The following is a 21,522-nucleotide window of genomic DNA, read 5'->3' on the forward strand; positions in this document are numbered from 1 at the left end:
TTATGTTTAATACGTTTACAAAATTTTGTCAATAAATTATGCAATTATAGATAATACCAAAAAAAATTTCTTTTATTATGCATAATTATAAAATTCAATTATAGATTATTCATAAAGACGAAAATTTTTATTTAATAATTGTAAGTAAAAGAAATGCTTTTAAAAAATTGAAATATTTTCAGTAAATTTTTCTTTTAAATAAATAACAATTTTATAGTATTACTTTTATTTAAGCAGTTCGGAATTATCCAACATTGCAAAGTAAATATTAATAGAACACATTTCACATTCATATTTCGAAATTTAATATTAACAGAATAATGTTATTATTATATGATGCTTTTGTAACAAGTATTTAAGAGAATCAGGAATATGATAGAATATTATTTAATTAATTACATGACGTTTAATTTACAATAAAGTTACAGTCGCAAAACATATTTTAATTGAACCCAACAATTTGAGCTTTTTTAGCGCCGTTTACTATCAACGCGAAGGTAAATTAGACCATGGCGGAGATATAGAATAGATTTATCATGCGATGTAAATTCCTATCTATTATCATATCACATTCTACTGTGTCGATTGAGACTGGTATTGCATTATAGTGCCATCCATGGTTACGTGCATTACTAAATATCGCTAGGTAATGTTACAAACAGAAAGTTGCGGTTTTTTTTACATAAACTAAGCAACTTTTATAATATGTTATTTTAATAGTATTAACTTATATGTAACTTATACACGTTACATAAAACATTAAATAATTAGTTTATCAGTAGCATGAAAAACTTTTCGTATTATGTTTTGTGCAATTTATGAAATATAACCTTACAATTGTTATAGAATTCTCAATAATTTACATTTCACATACAATATTTGACACAAAAAATATAAGCACTGTACTACTATATATCAACTTATAAATTTTATGAAAACAGAAATGTTGATTTTTGTATTTAGTATGTGGAAGTAACAGGAATATATAGCTTTAATTTTGGTATATTTTAAAGAAGATAACCTAAACTTTATATCTTGCATACATATCGATGTAAGGTATTTTATTAGTATGGCAGCTTTAATGAAGAAAAGAGTTTTAGCAGAGTTTAACCAAAGTCAGGTAAATCATATTTGCACTTAAAATATGTTCATTGAAACTTTGTTTCTAATTATTTTTATTTCTAGGTTATAACTGAACCACCATTAAAAAGACTAAAAACATTACGTCTTGCCGCTACTGCTGGTAGCAGTAAAAATGGAACAGAGGGGAGTTCAGCATTAGCTTATATAGAATGTCTTGAGAAAAGTAAATGTGGCAACGATGCTTTGCAGCTTCTTGTTCGTATATCTGATACTATCGCATACATTTCTCCAGAAGATGTTCCTTCAGTAGTAAAAAAGTTGTCAGAAAGATTTACTATAGAAACTGAAGCTGCAGTCCGTGCAAAAATACTTTGGATTTTTGCAGAACTAGGAGAAGTTACAAATGATTCAACAGAAAAGACAAGAATCGTTACTGAAACTTCTGAACTTTTAAGAAATGAAGAATCACATAGAGTAAAAAGTCAAGGTTTAGCAACATTGTTAAAATTAGGGGATTATCATAGGTATTTCGTGTAGATTTGAAATTTATTTTCTTCAATGACAGAAAAAACTGATCTCATACTTTTGTAGGACACTTGTATTAAAAATTGCTCGTGAGCATTTGTTGGATACTTGGCATGGTGTACAAACACGTTGCCTTTCTATCATTGGCAGATACTTAACTGCAAATGCCACAGATGATACTTTAATTTTTGTTGGCAATTATGCACGTTCTCAAGATCCTAGAGTACGTGCCCAAGCATTTGAAACAATGGCTGAGCTGCATTCACATAGGGGTTGTCGACTACCGGCAAGCTTCTTCGGAGAAGCTTGTGCTGCGCTTCGCGACGATTACGAAATAGTTCGTCGAACTGTTCTTAAATTAATATGGCTCTTAGGGAGAGAATATCCTGAAAAGTATATAATATTTTATTACTTTCATTTGTTACTACTTATCAAATAAATAATTATTTATCTTTGACAAGATACTATGTTGATTCTTTTACAGCATTATTGTAGGAGCAGATGGAGAAGATATACGTATGGTCGATTGTGCATTTTCTCAAATATGCGGTCTTATGGGTGATTTGTCAGCAAGAGTTAGAGCTTCTGCAATGTCCTTACTTGGAACAATGAAAGGTGTATCACAGCGATACATAGAGCAAGCATTAGATAAAAAACAGAAGGTTGTAGAAACAGATAGACCAGAAGTAGAAGAAAAGAGTGGGTCTTGTGGTGCATTTATTCATGGTTTAGAAGATGAATTTTTAGAGGTATTATATTTATTTGTACACATCTAGATAACTATACTCTGCGTATTTAATACAAATTATATTTAGGTAAGAACAGCAGCAGTTGAGGCTCTCTGTACATTATCTCTGGAGCAGCCAAATATAGCCAGAATTTCCTTAGATTTTATGGTTGACATGTTCAACGATGAAATTCAAGATGTAAGATTGCGTGCTATCGAGTCATTAAGAAAAATGTCGGCAAGCGTTACACTTCGTGAAGATCAATTAGAAACAATTCTGGGAGCACTAGAAGATTTTTCGGGCGAAGTGCGAGAAGGTTTGCACGCTACTTTAGCTGCTAGCCGTCTTGCTACAAGAAATTGTCTTCACATGTGTGTAAATCGTCTTCTTGACAATTTGAGTCGCTATCCACAAGACAAAGAAAGTATCAGAAACTGTTTAGCAGCATTAGGAGCTTCGCATCCATATCTAACGTTACCATTAGTGCCACAACTTCTTGGACGGCACCCCTTTTTCGATACACCGGAACCAGATGTCGATGAACCGTCCTGTATCCTTTCATTAATTTTCTTCGTAGACTACATATAAAACTTGTAACAATACTTTAATATTCTTAACTATAAATAATAGATGCAAGCGTTCTAGTACTAATATTTAATGCCGCATTGCATTGTCCGAGTATGCATGCATTGTTTACAGAGCATGCATCGAAACATTATCATTATTTACGCGATACTATGCCGCATCTGGTTCCTCGTTTACGACCAACTATAACCAGTGGACCTGGCTTCGGAAATGAAGATAAAATTGACGATGAAGCAGAACGTGGAAAAGAATTTTTAGAAAAAGTGGTCACAGGCGTGGAAAATGCAAGACCTGGTGGGCGAGTTCATACGCAACTTTTAGAAGCTGCAGCCATTGATCTTGATCGTTTAGCAGAAATGGATCATCGGATGGAGGGAGCTGCACGTTTCACTGTTCTTTATATACGATGCTTATTACTTCTGAAATCCGTATTGAAAGAGTTCTCGATATCGTCAGCGAATTCAGTATCGACGAGTCCTTTACCGAATACAACCACTAACGTTTCAGTCTTGCTTCAAAACACTCAAAAGTACGTTTATTTTTTTCTATCTGTTATATCTAATATACGCAAATATTTATTCAGAAATAATTTCAATTTGTAGATTGCAACGACTATTCAGTGGATTGAATGAAAATGAAATCATATTAGCCAATGACGTGTGGTTAAAAGCACTAGCGATAGAATTGATTCGAGTAACAAGAAGCGTAACGGGAAGAAGTGCGCTTCCGCTCGCACGTCATTTTTTGTCCGAAGCTGATACCCTACCTCAAGACACGTCCAAGTTGCCATCCTTTTCTAGATCTCTTGTACTTCAGATTCCTACCTTAGCCGACGTTAAACCAGGATCCTTAACTCGGTTGTTGTTACCGTTGCTTTTGACACCGGTATCGCAAGGCGAAGAAAGACTTCCTAGACCATCGGTGTCTACTAGATTTTGTAGAGCGATTATTGAAGAACCTAGAGGCGACGCAGATGCCGCATTGAAATTTACGGGCGGACTTCTATTAGGAATCCCGTTAACGGCAAAAATATTAAATTTACGAGATCCGAGTATATTACGTATAAAATTGAGACATCCCGATCAACAAATACAACTATTATTACCGCGTCAATCGGATTTACGATTGCAAAATACAGAGCAGAATGATTATAGATTAAAAACCACGGTACTGCTTTCCCATCAAGTTTGGATGGAAGCTTGCAACGTCGAAATATCTCTAGCACTTTTTGTACCGTCTTCAGCTATGTGTACACACTCGCCCCTTGACGATCCGTGTGTCATTGATCTTTGCAAACCAACTAAAGTATCAATTGCACCAAAACCTATAAAAAGGGGTATCTAACTATATTTTTATATAACGCTATATTTTATAAAATGTCTTTATTGTAAATAAATTCAAAACATACTAAATCTCTCCGATTTTGTACAATGTAGATATCAACAATGTTTTAAAATTGACGATGTTAATAATGTCTTTAATAAAAAGTAATTATAAATACATGATCTAAGCTCACAAAAACGAAAAGGATACTAAAATGTGTTGCTTTCTATTTTTATTAAAATGATGAGACGATTCATTTAATTCGATTTAAACATTTGTACATTACCGCCAGGCGGAAAAAGAACTACCGCTGCAATAAAAAATATTAACGTTTATTAAAATTTTGCGATTTATTAAACGTAAGAAAAACATAAACAATATCATACCTAGTAAATACTGGAGATTTTGGTGCCTCTACATTCTTTTGCGCCAGGCTACTGAAAGTGAGACCACCCGATTGGCTTGCTAAGGACTCAAATGTGTTGCTATTGTCTACACTTTCAAAAACTTTCGGCATGGTGTTATCAATTGGTGCAGGATTCCCTCCTATTGCCGGTGGACTTCCAAACGCTGTTTTATACCATTCTTACAGTTAATTTTAATAGATAATAAATTATAGGATAGCAAAAATAACGTGTTACCTGGAGGTGCCGCGCTAGCTCCAAATGTTGCTGCTCCAAATCCACCACCAAAACCTCCCAGTTTTGGTGCTCCAAACGAAGGTGGTGATCCAAAAACTGATGCAGCTCCAAACGCAGGAGCCTGCCGAAAACTAGGTTGTTCCAAACCCATTGGTGGTGAACCTGTTGTTCCACCACCAAATACAGACGGTGAACCGGGTGAAGATGCTCCCCGAGCAGTATTATTCATGGTTCCACCAAAGAATGACGTAGAGCCAGTGTTTGACATCGAACCAAATATTGAATTCTGAGCATTATTTTCAAAAATGGATTTTTGAGGAGTTTCAAATGTATTCACTGCGGATGCGTCTCCTCCAAAGATAGAAGCAGAAGGCGATGCTTGACTATTTCCACCGAAGATCGAGGTAGTACCACTTTCACTGAAGACCGAAGCATTTGCTGAAGTTGTTGGCATTTGACCGAATATAGATGTATTCGTAGAACCTCCGAATGGCATCGAAGTCGGACTGATAACTGGTGTGCCGAAGGTATTAGCAGCCGAAGAAACTGCCGGAGTACTGGCAAATTGAGTATTCATTGCCAGAGGTGGTTTACCAAAAACTGAAGTAACTGAAGTTGTTGTAACGCTACCAAAAGGAAGCGTAGAAACGGTAGTAGAAACAGTGGTAGAGTTTGGTGTAGACAAATTCACTGTAGTTTTATCAGAATTAGATTTTGATAAAGTACTTTGAAATGGAGATACTGTACTGCAAGTTGTTACTGCTGCAGCGGCTGTACTCGTTACCGGAGTGGTATTAAAACCACGAAATATTGGTTCGGAAGAGGCACTAGTAGTACTAGCAGTAGTAGTAGTAGCTTGAATGCTAGGTACAGTGGTTGTAACAGTAAATGTAGACGAAGTTGGTGTGGAACTCGACATTCCTCCAAATACAGAAATATTTGGAGGATTTATTTGATTACTAAATAAGGGTGCAGTAGATGATGCAGGCAGAGCTTGTACAGTACTCGTTGTCAGGCTGGGAGCTTTTGATTCAGGAGTGGGTATACTCTCAATCGTTACTGAAGATGCAGTTGTAACTGTATCTTTCGGAAGAGTTCCACTTACAAGACTTATAGAGATCTGAGTGGTAGCCAATGCATGTTGCCCCAACAACATTTGAAAGTTAGATGTTCCAAATGTGGGTTTGTAATTGTACTTTCCTTCGGTATTAACATTACTGGTAGGCATAGTTTGTGCCTGATTAGGTGTTTGAAGTCCTACAATTAAATTTGATATATTTAACGAGTCTTGTGTTTGAGGTGCTGTTGTTGTTACTGATGGAATTTTTAGATTAATTGCAGCGGTAGTATTTGTAGGCTTTGAAGCAAAAGAAAATGGTTGAGCACTTGTTTGTGATATAGCAAGCGCATTTTGTGACATACTTTTTACAACTGCAGAAGCAGTATTTGGAGTAGCAAAACTAAATGTGGTTGCTGCATCAGTCTTTGTTGCAGTTGCAGTTACTGCTGTTGTTGCAGACATTGGCAATCCAAACTTTATTGTGGTACTTGAAGGAATTCCTTGCACTCTTTCTGCCGTGGTTTCTGATAATACATCCTTTAATGAGCCAGTACCAAATAAACTATTTTCTACTTTGAAGGGATCACTTGATACATTTTCTTTTCCAGTTTTTGTATTAGATTCTTTAAGCATAGATTTTTGTACATCTTCAGATTTTTGTACTGGCGTGCCGAATGTAATAGTGTTAACTTTAGGAAACGATTTCATTAAATTAGGTAGAGTATGAGCTGAAGAGCTAACTTGACTAAACGTAACAGCATCTTGCTTTGATTTAACACTTTGAGATACAGTAGGTATTGTCGGTACAGTTGACTTCTTTTCTATTTGTGGAAGTTTATTTCCAGGTGCAGCTGGAAAAGTACTACTAAAGCTAGGTTGTTTGTTTTGCGTCGATGCGTTACTAGTTTCATTTGTACCAATTCTGGCTACAATGCTATTTAACGAAGCTAAAGGGCTTTGTTGTTTTGGTTTTTCAGCAGCTGGTTTAGCAGTTGTCGGCTGTTTTACAATAGGCTGCTCCGTTTTATTCTTTGCATCAGCAACTGTTGTATTAAGAGAAGCTAAAGCGGATAAAGTTGCTTCCAAACGATGTTGAATTGGCGAAGGATTAACTGGTTTTATAATTGTCGGAGTAGAAATGGATAAATGTTTTCTTAATTTTATTTGTTTCTCTTGAGTAAAACTTAAAGTTTTGGAAGCAATAGCCTTGCAACGCGCTTCTATCACTCCTGCATTTCTTGGAAGAGAAACTGAAGATTTAGATGACGTGATACTTAAATTAGATAACGAACGATTCAATCCAAATATATTGTTGTTACGAGAAATTAGTTTCCATTGCTTTTTAAGCTGCTCCACATTGCTTTTTTCTTTTTGTATAATTTTGTCATGTAATACGAGATTTTGATACACGAATTCCAAATGTGGAATTTTCATTCGCGACATTTCTTGAGACGTATGATCCGACCATCCTAAATCTAAAATTTTACTAGCTTGGCTAAGTTGTGTTTGAGTATAATAATAAAGTTTCTGCAGATCGGATATCTTATTACTATCTCCACAATTTCTAGTTGTAATATCATTAGTAGCTGCATTTTTCGATTTGGTTTCTTCAACCCATGCAAACGACTGCAATAGCAATGCTTTTAAATATGCAATGTCGCTAGATAGACTGTTCGTTGTTTCTCTTAATAGACGAAGAAACTTATCGATTTCATTAGACGTTTTGACAAGTTTTAGACGTTCTTCTTCAGTACCATATTCCCACGTCGGTGGTTCCAATTGATTACGCAATTCTTTCTCAAATAAGTTATGTTCTTCTATATAAGCACGAATATCTGTACTATCATCATCCACCGATGTTTTTTGTTCCACGGATTCTTGTGATACTGTTTCTTTGATGGGTACTAATTTTGTATCCGATTTTACTTCTTCAGGATAAGTCTCTCGAATTGGTTCTATTTTCATTTCTGTGTTAATAGTTTCAGGTTTTTGTTCCAGTTGTTTAGGTTTTTCAACTGGGGACTGTGCAAAGAAACTATTTCCTTCGGTAAATTTATCAAAAATATTTCCGGCAGGAATTGGTTTAGGACGTTCAGGAACATTTTCTGGTAGTTTAGGGCGAGGTGTACTAGTTATCACACCATTCATAATAATAGACGTTTCGGATAGATTAGCATTTGATTGTAATGGTAAAGGAGGTGTAACTATTTCTATAGGTGGAGAATTAATAGCAGGACAATTAGGAATTAAATTTACCATGTGGAAGCTGCATAACTGTCCAGATGTTGCAACTATATGAAGTATAGGAACTGGAATGGGTAACGTTGAATCTGCACTCCATGGTAATTTCCGAACAGGAGATTTATCAATAGCTAAACCCACTGGATAACTTTCTGTAGTACAGATTAATGGTAATTCAGCTCTACCACTGTCAACCAATTGCCATTGATTCCAAGTAACTCCTCCATCTGTGGATCCTAACACAGCTACTTCACTGCTGCTGCTGCTAGCAGCAATGATCAAACCCCATTCTGGTACATGATCAAAGTAATAACGAGGAATTATTCCTTCTTCTTCTGTATCTGTCATTCCATATGTGATATCTTCGTAGCAAGTGAAAATGGCGTTTGTCTCGCCTTTAGGAGCATCAATTATTAGAACATTGATTTTTCGTTCGCTACCAAGATAAGCAGCACAAAATTGATAATTACTAATCCATAAAATACTAATGACTTCTCCGATATATGGATTAGGTCCAGGAATTGTTCTGGCTATTTTTAAATCAGGCTTAAATTGTACAATATTTCCATTTTTACAACCTATAACTATTTGCTTCCCTTTTGGACTCCATGCTGCACACAAAGCATCCAAATCATTAAATTTCTCTAAAGCTTTCAGCTCTATTGTCTTTTCTTTCTTTTCCTTTATTTTAAAACTACCAATTGTGTAATCGCTAGCTATGGTACACAGCATTCCTGGTACAGCAGGATTCCATCTTAGATCATTTACAAAAGCATCCATATGAAATGAGGAAACTCTAATTTCATATAATAATTGTAAGTTCTGAAAAAAGAAATTAGAATCTCTTTAATTATTTGATAAGAATGTAGAAAATATAAATAAGATAAAACTTTCAATAATGTACATTTGTAATAAGTGCCTGTGCATCATAAATTAAAATTAAAGGTCCATGTGGTGCCACAGCTAAATAGGAGCAGTCACAATTAAGCATTAATTTAGATATGGGTATTGGCATATTCAGCTTTAACTTCCATTCTGGATCGCTATCTTCCCCAGGTTTTAAAATAATTATTTTATCATCTTGTCCTACATATAATAATCCCCTTCTTTTATCTGCAGTCACTAAACTGCATGCAATAGGTATGGATGTGAAGGCATCTAAAATTTGGGAAGTATGTGACTGTTTGAATTGAAATTCCTGAAACAAAGGTTTTATTATAATAAACCTATAAATATAAAAAAAAAATACATCCATGACAATAAGAAAATACGTATAATGTGAATGAAAACATAAATATATTATAAATTTACATTATTTTCTTAATTTTATATGATCTAAAAAGAAGAAAACTAAAACGTAATTGTTTTCAAACGGTCTTTTTAAAGAATAACATGTAATACCTGGACGTCTTTTGGATCAGGCGCAGTTTTCATATTTACTTATTTTACGTTATTCTTCATATAAACAGATAAGTATATTGAAACATAAATTTGCCGGATTCTTGTCAAGTTAAATACGAAGTAAACGAAAGTAATTCACAACCACTCACAGTAGTTGCATAACCGTTGAGCATATAGATTGAAATTGAGTTACCCGTCATACCTTTTTTTACGCTTAAACGCTTCTCGAGCGCCATCAATACAAACAAGTTTGAAAACAATTTGAACCGAATAAGACATTGTTTCCAAACCTTCATAAGTTTTCTACACCTTATCTACTTATAATACATTATTTTCAAAAGCTCAAATTTTCAAAACTCCGAAGTCCTAAAATTTAGAAATTAGTAAACGCTGTCCTTACAACGCTAGTGTTCTCTAGTTCTCTTGGTTACAATCTGTAACCTATTTCATCTATGGACATCGCTTTTAAAAAGCATGGCGTTGTATTTACACGTGTTTGATTAAAATTTTGACAGAACGAAACATTTAGTTTTTTAACCATGGATGCAAACAAAATGAAACGAAGAAGTATAATTTTTCATTCCGTAGTATAGTATTGTACCTTAAAATTTATTTACACAAGATATATTGCTTACAGATTTTAGAAGATACAGTAAAGTACCCATCAGCAAAGAACAATTAGAAAAATATGATAAAGGTACTGGAATTAATTTGAAGCCAGGAACGTCTACAATAAAGAATAAACTAATAAAACATAAATTGAAAAGGAAAGAGAGGCTTATTGACAATGCGATAAAGGATACTGCACGGACTGAATTGCTTTTAACAGAAGAGTATGGTTGTTTGGAGGCTGATCCTGGCGAAACGACATTACAATATAAACAAACGCAAATTGCAAACAATGTAGACATAACCAGTGCAACTAAACACTTTACATTAAACTTACAATTTGGACCATATTATATAAAATATACAAGAAATGGTAGACATTTACTTCTAGGTGGAAGACAGGGACATGTAGCTGCTTTTGATTGGGTCACTAAAAAATTAGCATGCGAAATGAATGTCATGGAATCAGTGCATGATATATCATGGCTACATGTAGAAACAATGTATGCAGTTGCACAAAAGGACTGGGTATACATATATGATAATGTTGGAATTGAACTTCATTGTTTGAAATCAATGTATAAAGTTAATAAGCTGGAATTTTTGCCATATCACTTTTTGCTAGCCAGTGGATCTAGACAAGGTTACTTATCATGGCTGGATGTTTCTATAGGGAAATTTATATCCACTTTTAATTCTAAATTAGGAAATATAGTGGTAAATATAAGAACATTTGATAATATTTTGTACAAAAAAAAAATTTTAAAGTATCCACTTTTTCATAGGTGATGACACAGAATCCCAGTAATGCAGTACTTTGTGTGGGAGACATAAAAGGTGTAGTTTCTATGTGGTCTCCTAATAGTACCAAACCATTGGCAAAAATGTTATGTCACACTCAGCCAGTAAGTGCCTGTACTGTTCATCCACATGGAACTTACATGGCAACCGGGTGTGCAGGTGGATATGTAAAGGTGTGGGATATTAGACAATTAGCAGGTCCAGTACATAATTATCATACACGTTCTGCTGTTCATCGTTTGTCTTACAGTCAACGTGGTCACCTGGCAATGTCAATGGGAAATGTAGTAGAAATTTATCGGTAAATGTAATATAATAACCTAAATTTATATAATATTAATAGTTATGCATATGATACATTTTTGTTTTCTAGACCCTCTGAAGATGAAACAAAAGCATATTTGCGACATAGACCTAGTTGGCCTGTAACAAGTATGCAATTCTGTCCATATGAAGATGTTCTAGGTATTGGTACAAGAGGCGGAATTTCTTCACTATTGGTACCTGGGAGTGGAGAAGCAAATTATGATGCTTATGAAAATAATCCGTTCCAGACTAAGGAACAAAGACGCGAAGCCGAAGTAAAGGCTCTGCTAGATAAGATTCAACCAGAGTTAATTTCTTTAGATCCAATTTCAATAACAGAAGTTGATGTGCCTACTCTACAAGATAAAGTAGAAGCAAAGAAAAAACTCTTGGTAAGTGTCTAAATAGGATTAAATTAATACGATTTTACAATTACTGTAAACTAATATATTTGTTTAAATTTCTTTGCAGTATCTTAAACCGAAAAATATCGACTTCAAGCCTCGCAGGACAAAAGCTAAAGGGAAAGGTGGAACGGCGAAAGTAATCAAAACTAAAAAGATTTTAAAGGATTTGAGCAAAAAGGTAAGTAAATTTTAAGTATTGTAAGCTACTGTGTATACAAAAAAATCATTGTTGCAGGAAACCATTGATATACTTCGTCAGGCTGATATTCGACCAGATACTAAGAAGATAGAAAAACCTCAAAAAGATTATGGGGTGTTAAATAGATTTGTATCAAACCCTAGTAAAAATAGAAATAAATAACGTTTTATCTATACTAGGAAGATTACAAGTATTTATATCTTGTACATATTTCTACTTATCTTTATCGCGTATGTAATTAAAATAAAATACTATATGTAATTAAAATAAAACTTTTTTTAAAAGAGAAGGAATACATAAAACACTTTTGTTATGAAATAACGGAACAAAGTGTTTACGCCTCCGATTAAACCAAATTTAATATAATTTAATATATTTGTTGATATTCTTGTACATAAAGTATATAATTTATTTCTCACTATTTTCACGAATAGTTTATATATTAATACAAAAAAGAATGATGAATCAGTGATGCACTATATGCTATAAATAAAACAGTGTATACGTATATACCGCATTGAAGTAACAAGGTGTTTAGTAAAGTAAGCGTTCATATTTCTGTTGCTATAATTTAATAACCGTTGTATTAAAAAAATGAATAATTTATGAAATTAATTCTGGAAAAGGGTGCGAGTAAATTCAATATAATCCAATGCTCCTGTGATTGGTCGTTCCGTTTTGGGGTCAACGTAAGGTTTCATGCGAGCTACACAGTAATCGGCCATTTCCTTGGTAAGGTTCTGGAAATACATTAGCATTAAATAGAATGTAGGTATAAAATTCAACGATTACAGCTGTCAAGATTTTATACTCACAGCGTATAATTCCTCTTTTGTAACATATGGCCGATCTGCAGCTGTAATTGCGCGGAAAGCATTTTCTATTTCTTCAGAACTCTGCACGTTCTCTGTTTCCTTACTAATCATGAAAGCCATATATTCTTGCAACGATACGTAACCGTCTCTATTAGGATCGACGATATCTGAGAAGCAAGAAGCATAAATCAAATATTGTTTCTTAAAAGCTCCTTATAAATAAATAATGCAAATAAATTACAAACCAAGAATATTCTCGAATTCCGGATCAGGTTGACCCTCTTCCACCATTGGTAAATCGTAGCCCAGTGCTCTCAAACAAGATTTGAATTCTTGATGATTCAGACGACCACTCTTGTCTTTGTCGAAATGTTTGAACATCATAGAGAATTCTTTAAGAGCATCTTCAGAGACACCCGACTGATTACGTGCTTGTATTTGCTGCTCTAAATTGTGTTGCATACGCATTCCCAATTGATCCAGTTGATCCCATTGTTGCGCCAATCCTACAGTACTGTGTTCCGTGTAACGGTTGTCTAAGATTAAATGTTCCTCCAAAATTGCTCCCAGGTCTTCGATTTTTTTTAGATCTTGTCGACGTGCACGAACTTCCTGGGTCTTTCTCTGTATAAATAGTAAACGAGTGTTTGTTATTTTGTTTCATAGTTAACAAATGTCACGTAACATTTAGTTGTCGCCTACCTTCGTTGCTTCCAATTGTTGTTCCAACGACCCCGAACCTTCCATCATGGATGTCCTACAAAAGAACAATTTTAAGCGAACTCAAATTTACGTAAATCAATTAAAAATATATACCTTGTTTCTGCTAGCCATTGATGGAACGCATTAGCATGTTTAGCAAATTCTTTACGTAGTTTGTCGTTCTCTTCTTGTCGTTGAGCTTCCTTCGCAAGCTCTACGTCGCGTTCTTTGATTATCTTTTGTAGATTACGCCAGGTGTCTTCTAACGCTTCCATCGTGAACCAGGTGTACGGATTGGGACCAACGTTGAAGCTTTTTATCTGTCTGTCAAGCGCAGAGAGTGCCTCGAAATCTGCTTCAGCGGAAGATAAGCTTGCTTGGAATTGTGCATGTGCTTCTCGAAGAGCTCGGATCTCCTCGATGCTGTTGCACCGAACAGGGTCTGTCAAATCCTCTTCCGCGTTCTCGAACCACGAGTTGAAAGCGGATGCCTTTTTGGCGAACGTCAGATACAACTCTTCGATCTGCCTGAACTGATCTTGCATTCTAAGCAAACGTTGTTTACGAGCATCAGAATCTGCCAAAAGTTTCTGCCAACGAGCAATGACATCCGCGTGACGTTTCTGAATACTAGGAGTTTGATCGTGTCCAGAATCTACCAACATCTCCTTTAAGGATGTGATATTCTGTATTCCCTCGTGTTCGAAGGCGTGCAATCCAGCGTCGAAGGTTTCCTGCTTGGTCAACAACGTTTGAACGGTGGACAAGTCGCGGCCAAATTCTTCAGAGCGTACGTGGGTCTCTTTGTCAGCGATCCAAGACTCCACAACGTCAGCTTTCCACATGAATTGAAGATAAGCCGAGTTATCGTTGAGTCGAGCTTTCCTTCTGGCTGCAAGGGCGCCAAGTTGTTCCAGTTTATTGCGAAGCTGAGCACATCTTTGACCTATGGCGTCCGCACGGTGGTTTCCGGCTTGAATCAGAGCTTCGCCAGCTTTACAGATATCCTTGCAGCGTTCACCATGGGCAGCAAAATCGGTCTCAAAAGCATCGTGTTTCTTCAGTAATCCCTGAACAGCAGCCATGGTATCGCCATAGTCCTCGACCGAAAGTAGTTGCTGTTTCTCCGTGATCCAAGCTTCTTCCTCTTCAACTTTGGCGAGGAACTGTTGATACGTTAACGATTCGTCTAATTTCTGTCCTCTGTTCGCAGCCAATTGTTTTAACTCGGCCCACGCCTGGTTTAAGAGCTTCAGACGTTGCTCGATCTCCGGAACACCCAGGTTGGAAACATCCATCAGCTTTTCTCCCGCTTCTTGGACAGCCTGTATAGCAGGTTCATGGCTTCCTAGTTCTGCCTCTAATCTTTTGTGTTTCTTTTTCAGGTTCTGTACACCGGTAAGGTCGCGGCCATAATCGTCCGAACCTACCAACAGCTTCTTCTCTTTGATCCAGGACTCTTCGTCGGCGATGTCTCTGAAGAATTGATGCAAGGTGTTCGCTTCGTTGAGTCTGGCTTGCCTGTGAGCAGCAAGGTTGCGAATTCTTTCGTAACGTTCGTTGATACTTTGCCGTTTTTCTTGAATGCCGGCCGCGTCGAATTGTCCGCTCTCTATTAAAGAATCCGCCTGGGCATTCATGTCCTTGATCCTTTCTTCGTGTGCCTGGATATCCGCTTCGACCAGCTGATGTTTCTTCATCAAGTTTTGCACGGAAGCTAAATCTTTACCCGCGTCTTCGGAGGTAAGCAGACTTTCAACTTCTCCCAGCCAGAAATCAAGATCTTTAACTGCAGCGATATAGGTGCGTTGTTTGTTGGCCTCTTTCAATTTCATGGACTTCTCCGTCGTCTTCTGGGTCAAATATTCCCACTGATCAGCAATCGAGGCTAGTCTCTTTTGAACCGCGTCCTCGGAACCGGCACATTGGTGCTTATCGATCAAATTCCCTCCCATGGCGAGCACAGATTGAATTCTGTCAGCGTTCGCTGCCAGTTCGGCTTCGAACGCTTGATGTTTCTGATGTTTGGACTGAATGTTTGCTGGATCTTTGTAGTTCTCCTCGGTAGCCAGTTGCAGTTTCTCGGCGATCCAATTTTCCATTTCGTCGGCGTCACGCGAAAATTGTTGCAGAGTCTGGGACTCTCCAAGTTTCGAGCGTTTTTCGATGAGAGCATCTTTCAGGTGCTTCCAGCGGTCTAAAACGTGGCAACGTCTCTCGTCAATTGGCTTCGCCGCGTAATGTTCTGCAGCGATTAGCTGATCTGCCAACGTTTGCAACGTGGCTATCTTCTCCTCGTGCGCATTGATGGCTTTATCAAAGTCCTCGTGCTTCTTGATCAAGGCCTCCACGTTGTCGCTACTGTCCACGGTATCCGCGCTGTTCAAGAAAGCTTCTCGGGCGCTCATCCAGTTTTCGGCTTGCTCGCAGTCTCTGCAGAACAGCTGCAACTCGAGATTCTGATCGAGTTGCATACGTCGTTCTATCCAGGCCTTCTCCAGCTCTTGGCGTGCCTCCGTCATGGATTCCAACTTTTCTTGGATCTCGACGCTGGCATAATGACTGGACTGCAATAGCTGCTGACCGAACAATTCGAACGCTTGGAAGGTGCCTGCTCGAGCGTCGATCTCTGTTCGATGTTCCTGCAACATAATGGTCAATCGAATGAAACGTAGATCTACAACTATTGCTATCTGCATATATGTACTTCAAATCCACTCGACAATAGACACTACGATAAGCGAAGAAGGCAGCGAATACACTATAAGAAGCATTGAAAATGTTCCAGGCGTTAATAGGCGGTATATCTTTGTTGCAAAACATTGACTCGCCAATCTGTGTGTTTTTCCTCATAAAAAAGTATCACCAATAACAACAACAACAACAACAAAATCTATCGAGTGATTAATCGTAATATGAGCATTGGCGTAATCAGGTGGATACCAGAGTGAGCCTGGCCTCACGTAGCTTGAACCAGCGTTTAGAAATTTAGAAATTTTCGAATTTCCAAATTTCTAAATTAAAAATTGTCAAATCTTCGAAAGCTATTAATAAAACTGTGGGTCCTGGCTCACTCCACTCAGTAGCCCAAATTGCGCCAATGAATATGAGTATAATATTCAGAGGCAAAGTCGCACATTTTTCTCATGCTCCAAACACTATGATACCTCTGGAAGAATGCCGTATCGCGCATCTATCTCGGCTCTGTGATTCTACAATTCAAATTATTCGTGAACGACCGTGTTCAGATTATTGGGGCCAGTTCAATGATCGCTCGTTGAATCGATCGACTCACCTGATGACGTTCCAAGAGAGCTTCCGCTCCTGTCACGTCGGAAGCTAATTCCTCAGAAGCGACCAGACCCATCATCGAGTTTATCCAAGCCATTAGATCTCGGTAATCGCTGAGGAATCGCTGCAGGTCATAAGAATCCAACAGTTTCTCCTTTCTGCTATTAGCCTTCGCGGTTAACTGGGTCCATTCCTCGTTGATCTCTTTCTGCTTGGCGTAAGTCTGCTCGGCCGTTTCAGGATGCGACTGCATCAAGCGATTGGCCGTCTCGTCCAGCTGTTTTATCTTGTCTCCTAACGCAGCCAAATCTCTTTCGAGACCCTCGTGTTTGCGTTGTAAGGCCTGCACGCTGCGTAGATCTTTTCCAAGGTCATCGTTATTCAACGCAGCATCCTTTTCTCTGATCCAGTCCTTTGTCTCGTCAACGTCGCGATGGAAACGCTGTACCTCGTGAGCCGAACCCAGCTGATTAGCGCGTTCGGCAGTAAGAGTTTGCAAACTGGTCCACTTCTCGTTCAAGTCCTGAATCTGCGTCTGGATCTTCAGCGCTGCCTCCGTCTGACCGAGACTCATCAACTGCACGGCGATCTCGTTCATTTCCGCCAGTCTCACCTCGTTAGCCTTCAGATCAGCCTGGAAATCGTCGAACTTCTTCTGCATCACTTCTACCTGCTCCAAATCTTCGCCAACGTCCTGCACCTGCGCATGGTTCTCTTTATCCTTGATCCAGGTGGCCAATTCTGCCGCTTCTCTAACGAGCACGTAAGCCTTGGCGGTTTCGTTCAACTTGTTCTGTCGTTCCCGGGCCAATCGCAGAAGATCATCGTACTGGGCCTCGATTTGCGCTTGTCTAGCCGCGATAGAACTCTGCTCTCTGGCTAAGTTTTGTTGAGACGCGCTTAATCCAGCTTCAGGCTCAACACGCTTTACATAAGCGGCTGGAACGAACCCTTGACGGTCGTTTACTTCGACCTTCCACCAGTCCTTATTGTTGGAGTTCAGGAGAGTCAGGGTATCGCCTTTCTTCATCGACACTTCTCGCGGTGACTTCTCCGTGTAGTCGTAAAGAGCAACGACGCATTCCTTACCAGTGATGTCGATGGTTGGTGTTTCTTGTTGGCGACAGGATGCAGCCTGTTCCTTGAGCGCAGCTATGGTGCTAGCAAACGCCTCCAGATCGCTGACCAAAGCTTCGTGTTTCTTTAGAAGAGCTTCAGAACTGTCTTCGTCTTTTCCATAATCAGCGTTCATAACAATGGGACGCTTCTCCTTCATCCAGGACTCTGCCTCATTGGCGTCAGCGAAGTACTGATGCGCTTGGAGAGAATCGTCCAAATCGTTCTTACGCTGTCGAGCTTTCTCTTTCAGTTGACCCCAATGTTCATCCAACGCCGCCAATCGTTGGCTGATCTCTTCTGCAGCGAAATGGCTCTCTTGCAGCATGGATGCACCTGCCTGGCAGACGGCGGCCACGCGTGGCTCGTGATTGTTGATTTCCGCTAGTACAGCTTGATGTTTCTTCTGCAGATTTTGCACGCCGATCAGATCACGACCACGATTGGTGGAAGCGGCAACTGGTTCCTTCTCACGAATCCAGGCTTCCTCATCCTCGATGTCCCTGAATAGTTGCTGCACCTGCAGAGAATCGAGAAGTCGTTGCTTACGAATGCTCATTGGCCGTTGCAAAGCAGCGTAACGCGACTGCAACTGATCTTGTTTGGCCTTGATGTTATCCGCGTCGAAGTGACCCGACTTTACAAACTGTTCGGCAGCCTGAGCGATGCTTTCGATTCTGTCTGAATGAGATGCAACATCCGCTTCCAGGAGGGCGTGTTTCTTCTGAAGATTTTGGACGCTGGTTAAGTCTTTGCCGTAGTCTTCGGACATTAGTTGTCCTTCCACTTCCGACAACCATAACTCGATGTCCTCAACGGTGCGATTGAACTGCTGTTGCTGTGAAGCTTCTTGCAATTTCGCGCCCTTCTTCTCGGTAGCATGTGTCAGACTTTCCCACAGAGACATAATCTCGTCTGTACGGGTACGAATTCGATCACTGGCGTAATGACCACTTTTGATCAATTCCTGGCCGGTTGCTACCATCTCCTCCATACGAGTCTTGTTGGCGTTTAACTCTTGTTCGAAGTTTTGATGTTTCTGCACCTTACCGTTCAGATTGGTGGGATCTAGGTAGCTATCGTCGGTGGCGAACTTCAGTTTCTCGTTAACCCATCCCTTTGTTTCGTCGCAGTCGCGTTCAAACTGTTGTAATTTATAGGCATCCTCCAGAAGACGTCTTCTCTGAGCAGATTTTTCAAGAAGCACGGCGCGTCTTTCCAATAGAAGCTGACGTCTCTGTGCTACGTCATCCGCAGCGTAATGTTCTCCTTCTATCAATTTGCCGGCGAAATCGTCCAAGACCTTGATTTTCTCTTCTTGAGCAGCTAAGGACTTGTCGAAGTCCTCGTGCTTCTTAATTAAAGCTTCCACGCTATCGAGAGAATCTCCTAGGTCCTCGTTGGCCAAGAACGCTTCTTGTTTAGCCATCCATGCATCTGCTTGTTCCGTGTCTCTGTAGAATAACTGCAAGTCCATACACTGTTCGTATAGAATCTTCCTTTTCTCCCAGAGACTCAAAAGAGACTGTTTATCCTCTGCCAAAGAATTTAATTTTCTGGTTACTTCTTCCGCGGCGTAATGTTTCTTTTCCAGAAGTTTGTTGCCAGCCAATGTGGTCGCATCGAAACTGTCAGCTCTAGCGTCGATTTCTCCCTTGTGTTCTTGATGCCTTTCGACAAGAGCTTCTGCGCCAGCTACATCTTTAGCTAATTCGTCTGCGGATATAATTGCACGCATGTCATTCATCCACGAAACGAGATCTCTGTAATCGGCTAAAAATCTGTGCAAATAGTAGGACTCGTCAAGCTTCAGACGTCGTTCTTTTGCTTTTGCAGTAAGGCTTTCCCACGATTGCAGGATTTCGGCGCGTTTAGCTTGAATTTGTTTCGAATGATCCGCTTGATGAATAGCTGCCAGACGATCTGCTTCGGCTCCCAGTGTATAAACTTTATCTTCTAATGCTGCCAAATCGCGTTCTATGCCTTCGTGCTTCCTTTGCAAAGTTTGTACACTCGCTAAATCACGTCCAAAATCGTCCGAAGACAGGACGACGTCTTTTTCCGCGATCCAAGCCATCGTTTCGTCGGCATCACGATTGAATCTTTGAATTTCGTGTGCACCAAAAAGCTTCTCTTGTCTCAAAACAGCAAGTTGTTTCAATCTTTGCCAAGAGTCATTGAGTTCCTCTTTCCTACGTAGAATGGTGTCTCGTTCAGGATGTCCATCTAACAGAAGTTTGTCTGCCAGCTCATTTACTTCTGTCACTCTGTATTCTTGACTAGCCATATCCTTTTGGAATTCGTCGAATTTTCTTTGCAACACTTCAACATGTTCCAAGTCATGCCCAAATTCATCGGTGGTTACGAATGCTTCTTTATCGTGGATCCAAAACATCACTTCGTCACAGTATCGAATAAATTGCACAAGAACCAGTGCTTGTTGCAATTTGAGACCTTTGTCTGCTAATCTAGAGAGCAGTAGTTCCCATAGCCGATGAAGATCCTCTGTAAAATAAATGGTGCATAAGTAAAGTCTTACTAACTACAAATAATATTGCATTGCAATTATGACATACCCAATCTTTTACGAATGATATCGCTTGCAAAGTGATGTTGAGCTATCATTTCTGAACCAGTATTGTCCAGTGAAACTATAGCATTTGAATGAGCCGAGACTTCTGCTTCGAATGCTTGATGTTTTTGTATTTTTGCTTGTAAATTCGTGGGATCTTTGTAACTCTCGTCAGAAGCAGCTTGCAGCTTTTCATAAATCCATCCTTCGAGTTCGTCCGCATCTCGCTTAAAGTACTACAGACAGCAGGAATTTTGTCAATGATCATAAAAATATAAATGGCAAGAGTAAACAATCGATAAATGTACCTGAAAGCGACGGGAGTCCTCGAGTTTGTCTCTCTTATTACGTGCTTCCGCTTTGAAATTTGCATATCGACTGAGGACTTGTTCTCGTCGTTCTTGAATGTCCTCAGGATTCTCCAGAATTTCCACTTCCTTCGGCGTAATCTGATCCATTTTATACAGCGTTTATCGTTCGCCGTTTAGGAACAACTTTCTGCTGTCCAAAATGGCCACGGGGTGTGGCTATAGTTGTCTATTACAATGAAATCAATAATTAAATCTCGACGATGCGTTCTTTTCTCGACATTAACAATAAATAACAATGTATTGTAATTGTTCGTTCAATTATTTTGATCTCAAACAATACAAAAACGTCACGTACCTCGCACAATTTTCCAAGATTGATCGCGTAAAGTAACATGCAACGATTGCCGTGGTTCGATACGGACTGCGGGACAAGAATGACGGAACTACTTACCTACGTGTATAGTAAGTCAGTAAACTACTTTCTGTTAGAACCGTGTCGCTGATTGGTCAGATGGTTATCCATAGAGCCAATAGAATTCTCTCCTTAAAGTGCTCTTTTTATCAATCACTTTTATATATAAGTATTACGTCATTGCGGTGTAATCGCTTTAGTAAGCTTCCAAAAATGAATTAGCAGTCACTAAACATACGTTATCTGAAAGATGTTATCTTTTCGTGTGAAAAACAGAAAAATTCGACTTAAGAGATCTGTGACGAAATACTTCTTCTTATCGAATGAATCGTAATTAAATTCATTATATTTACTAGTGGAACGTTCCATGCTATGTACAGGGTATTAATCAGTT

The 21,522-nt window shown here is 38.6% G+C and overlaps 4 protein-coding genes across 6 annotated transcripts; 2 read left to right on the forward strand and 2 right to left on the reverse strand.

Annotated features, from left to right (window-relative positions):
* The first annotated feature begins 419 nt into the window (after positions 1-419).
* IntS4 (integrator complex subunit 4) lies at positions 420-4,333 on the forward strand. Of its 2 annotated transcripts, XM_076531113.1 has the most exons (8): positions 420-646; positions 847-1,120; positions 1,186-1,607; positions 1,675-2,001; positions 2,093-2,357; positions 2,424-2,886; positions 2,967-3,450; positions 3,524-4,333. In XM_076531113.1, the coding sequence occupies exons 2-8, from the start codon at positions 1,070-1,072 to the stop codon at positions 4,263-4,265; spliced, it is 2,754 nt and encodes a 917-aa protein (XP_076387228.1). In that variant the 5' UTR covers positions 420-646; positions 847-1,069; the 3' UTR covers positions 4,266-4,333. The 2 variants fall into 2 exon arrangements, with proteins under 2 accessions (XP_076387228.1, XP_003699926.2); XM_003699878.3 differs by having other exon boundaries at positions 420-1,120.
* Positions 4,289-9,766, reverse strand: Nup214 (nuclear pore complex protein Nup214). The gene is made up of 5 exons (XM_003699841.3): positions 9,588-9,766; positions 9,091-9,384; positions 4,886-9,008; positions 4,631-4,814; positions 4,289-4,554 (listed from the first exon to the last, which is right to left on the reverse strand). Exons 1-5 carry the CDS (start codon positions 9,618-9,620, stop codon positions 4,527-4,529), a joined length of 4,662 nt encoding a protein of 1,553 aa, XP_003699889.2. The 5' UTR covers positions 9,621-9,766; the 3' UTR covers positions 4,289-4,526.
* A 212-nt stretch (positions 9,767-9,978) lies between these two features.
* Positions 9,979-12,084, forward strand: LOC100880291 (WD repeat-containing protein 46). The gene is made up of 6 exons (XM_003699840.3): positions 9,979-10,154; positions 10,225-10,913; positions 10,982-11,298; positions 11,371-11,695; positions 11,775-11,888; positions 11,946-12,084. Exons 1-6 carry the CDS (start codon positions 10,127-10,129, stop codon positions 12,069-12,071), a joined length of 1,599 nt encoding a protein of 532 aa, XP_003699888.2. The 5' UTR covers positions 9,979-10,126; the 3' UTR covers positions 12,072-12,084.
* A 380-nt stretch (positions 12,085-12,464) lies between these two features.
* On the reverse strand, positions 12,465-21,188 carry alpha-Spec (alpha spectrin). Of its 2 annotated transcripts, XM_076531102.1 has the most exons (10): positions 21,072-21,188; positions 20,714-20,942; positions 20,410-20,641; positions 16,722-20,338; positions 16,594-16,638; positions 13,541-16,068; positions 13,427-13,481; positions 12,970-13,348; positions 12,725-12,891; positions 12,465-12,649 (listed from the first exon to the last, which is right to left on the reverse strand). In XM_076531102.1, exons 2-10 carry the CDS (start codon positions 20,861-20,863, stop codon positions 12,521-12,523), a joined length of 7,302 nt encoding a protein of 2,433 aa, XP_076387217.1. In that variant the 5' UTR covers positions 20,864-20,942; positions 21,072-21,188; the 3' UTR covers positions 12,465-12,520. The 2 variants fall into 2 exon arrangements, with proteins under 2 accessions (XP_076387217.1, XP_003699924.1); XM_003699876.3 differs by lacking the exon at positions 16,594-16,638.
* Between the last annotated feature and the right edge of the window lie 334 nt (positions 21,189-21,522).

Source organism: Megachile rotundata, chromosome 4, assembly GCF_050947335.1.
Source record: "Megachile rotundata isolate GNS110a chromosome 4, iyMegRotu1, whole genome shotgun sequence".
NCBI lineage: Eukaryota > Metazoa > Arthropoda > Insecta > Hymenoptera > Megachilidae > Megachile > Megachile rotundata.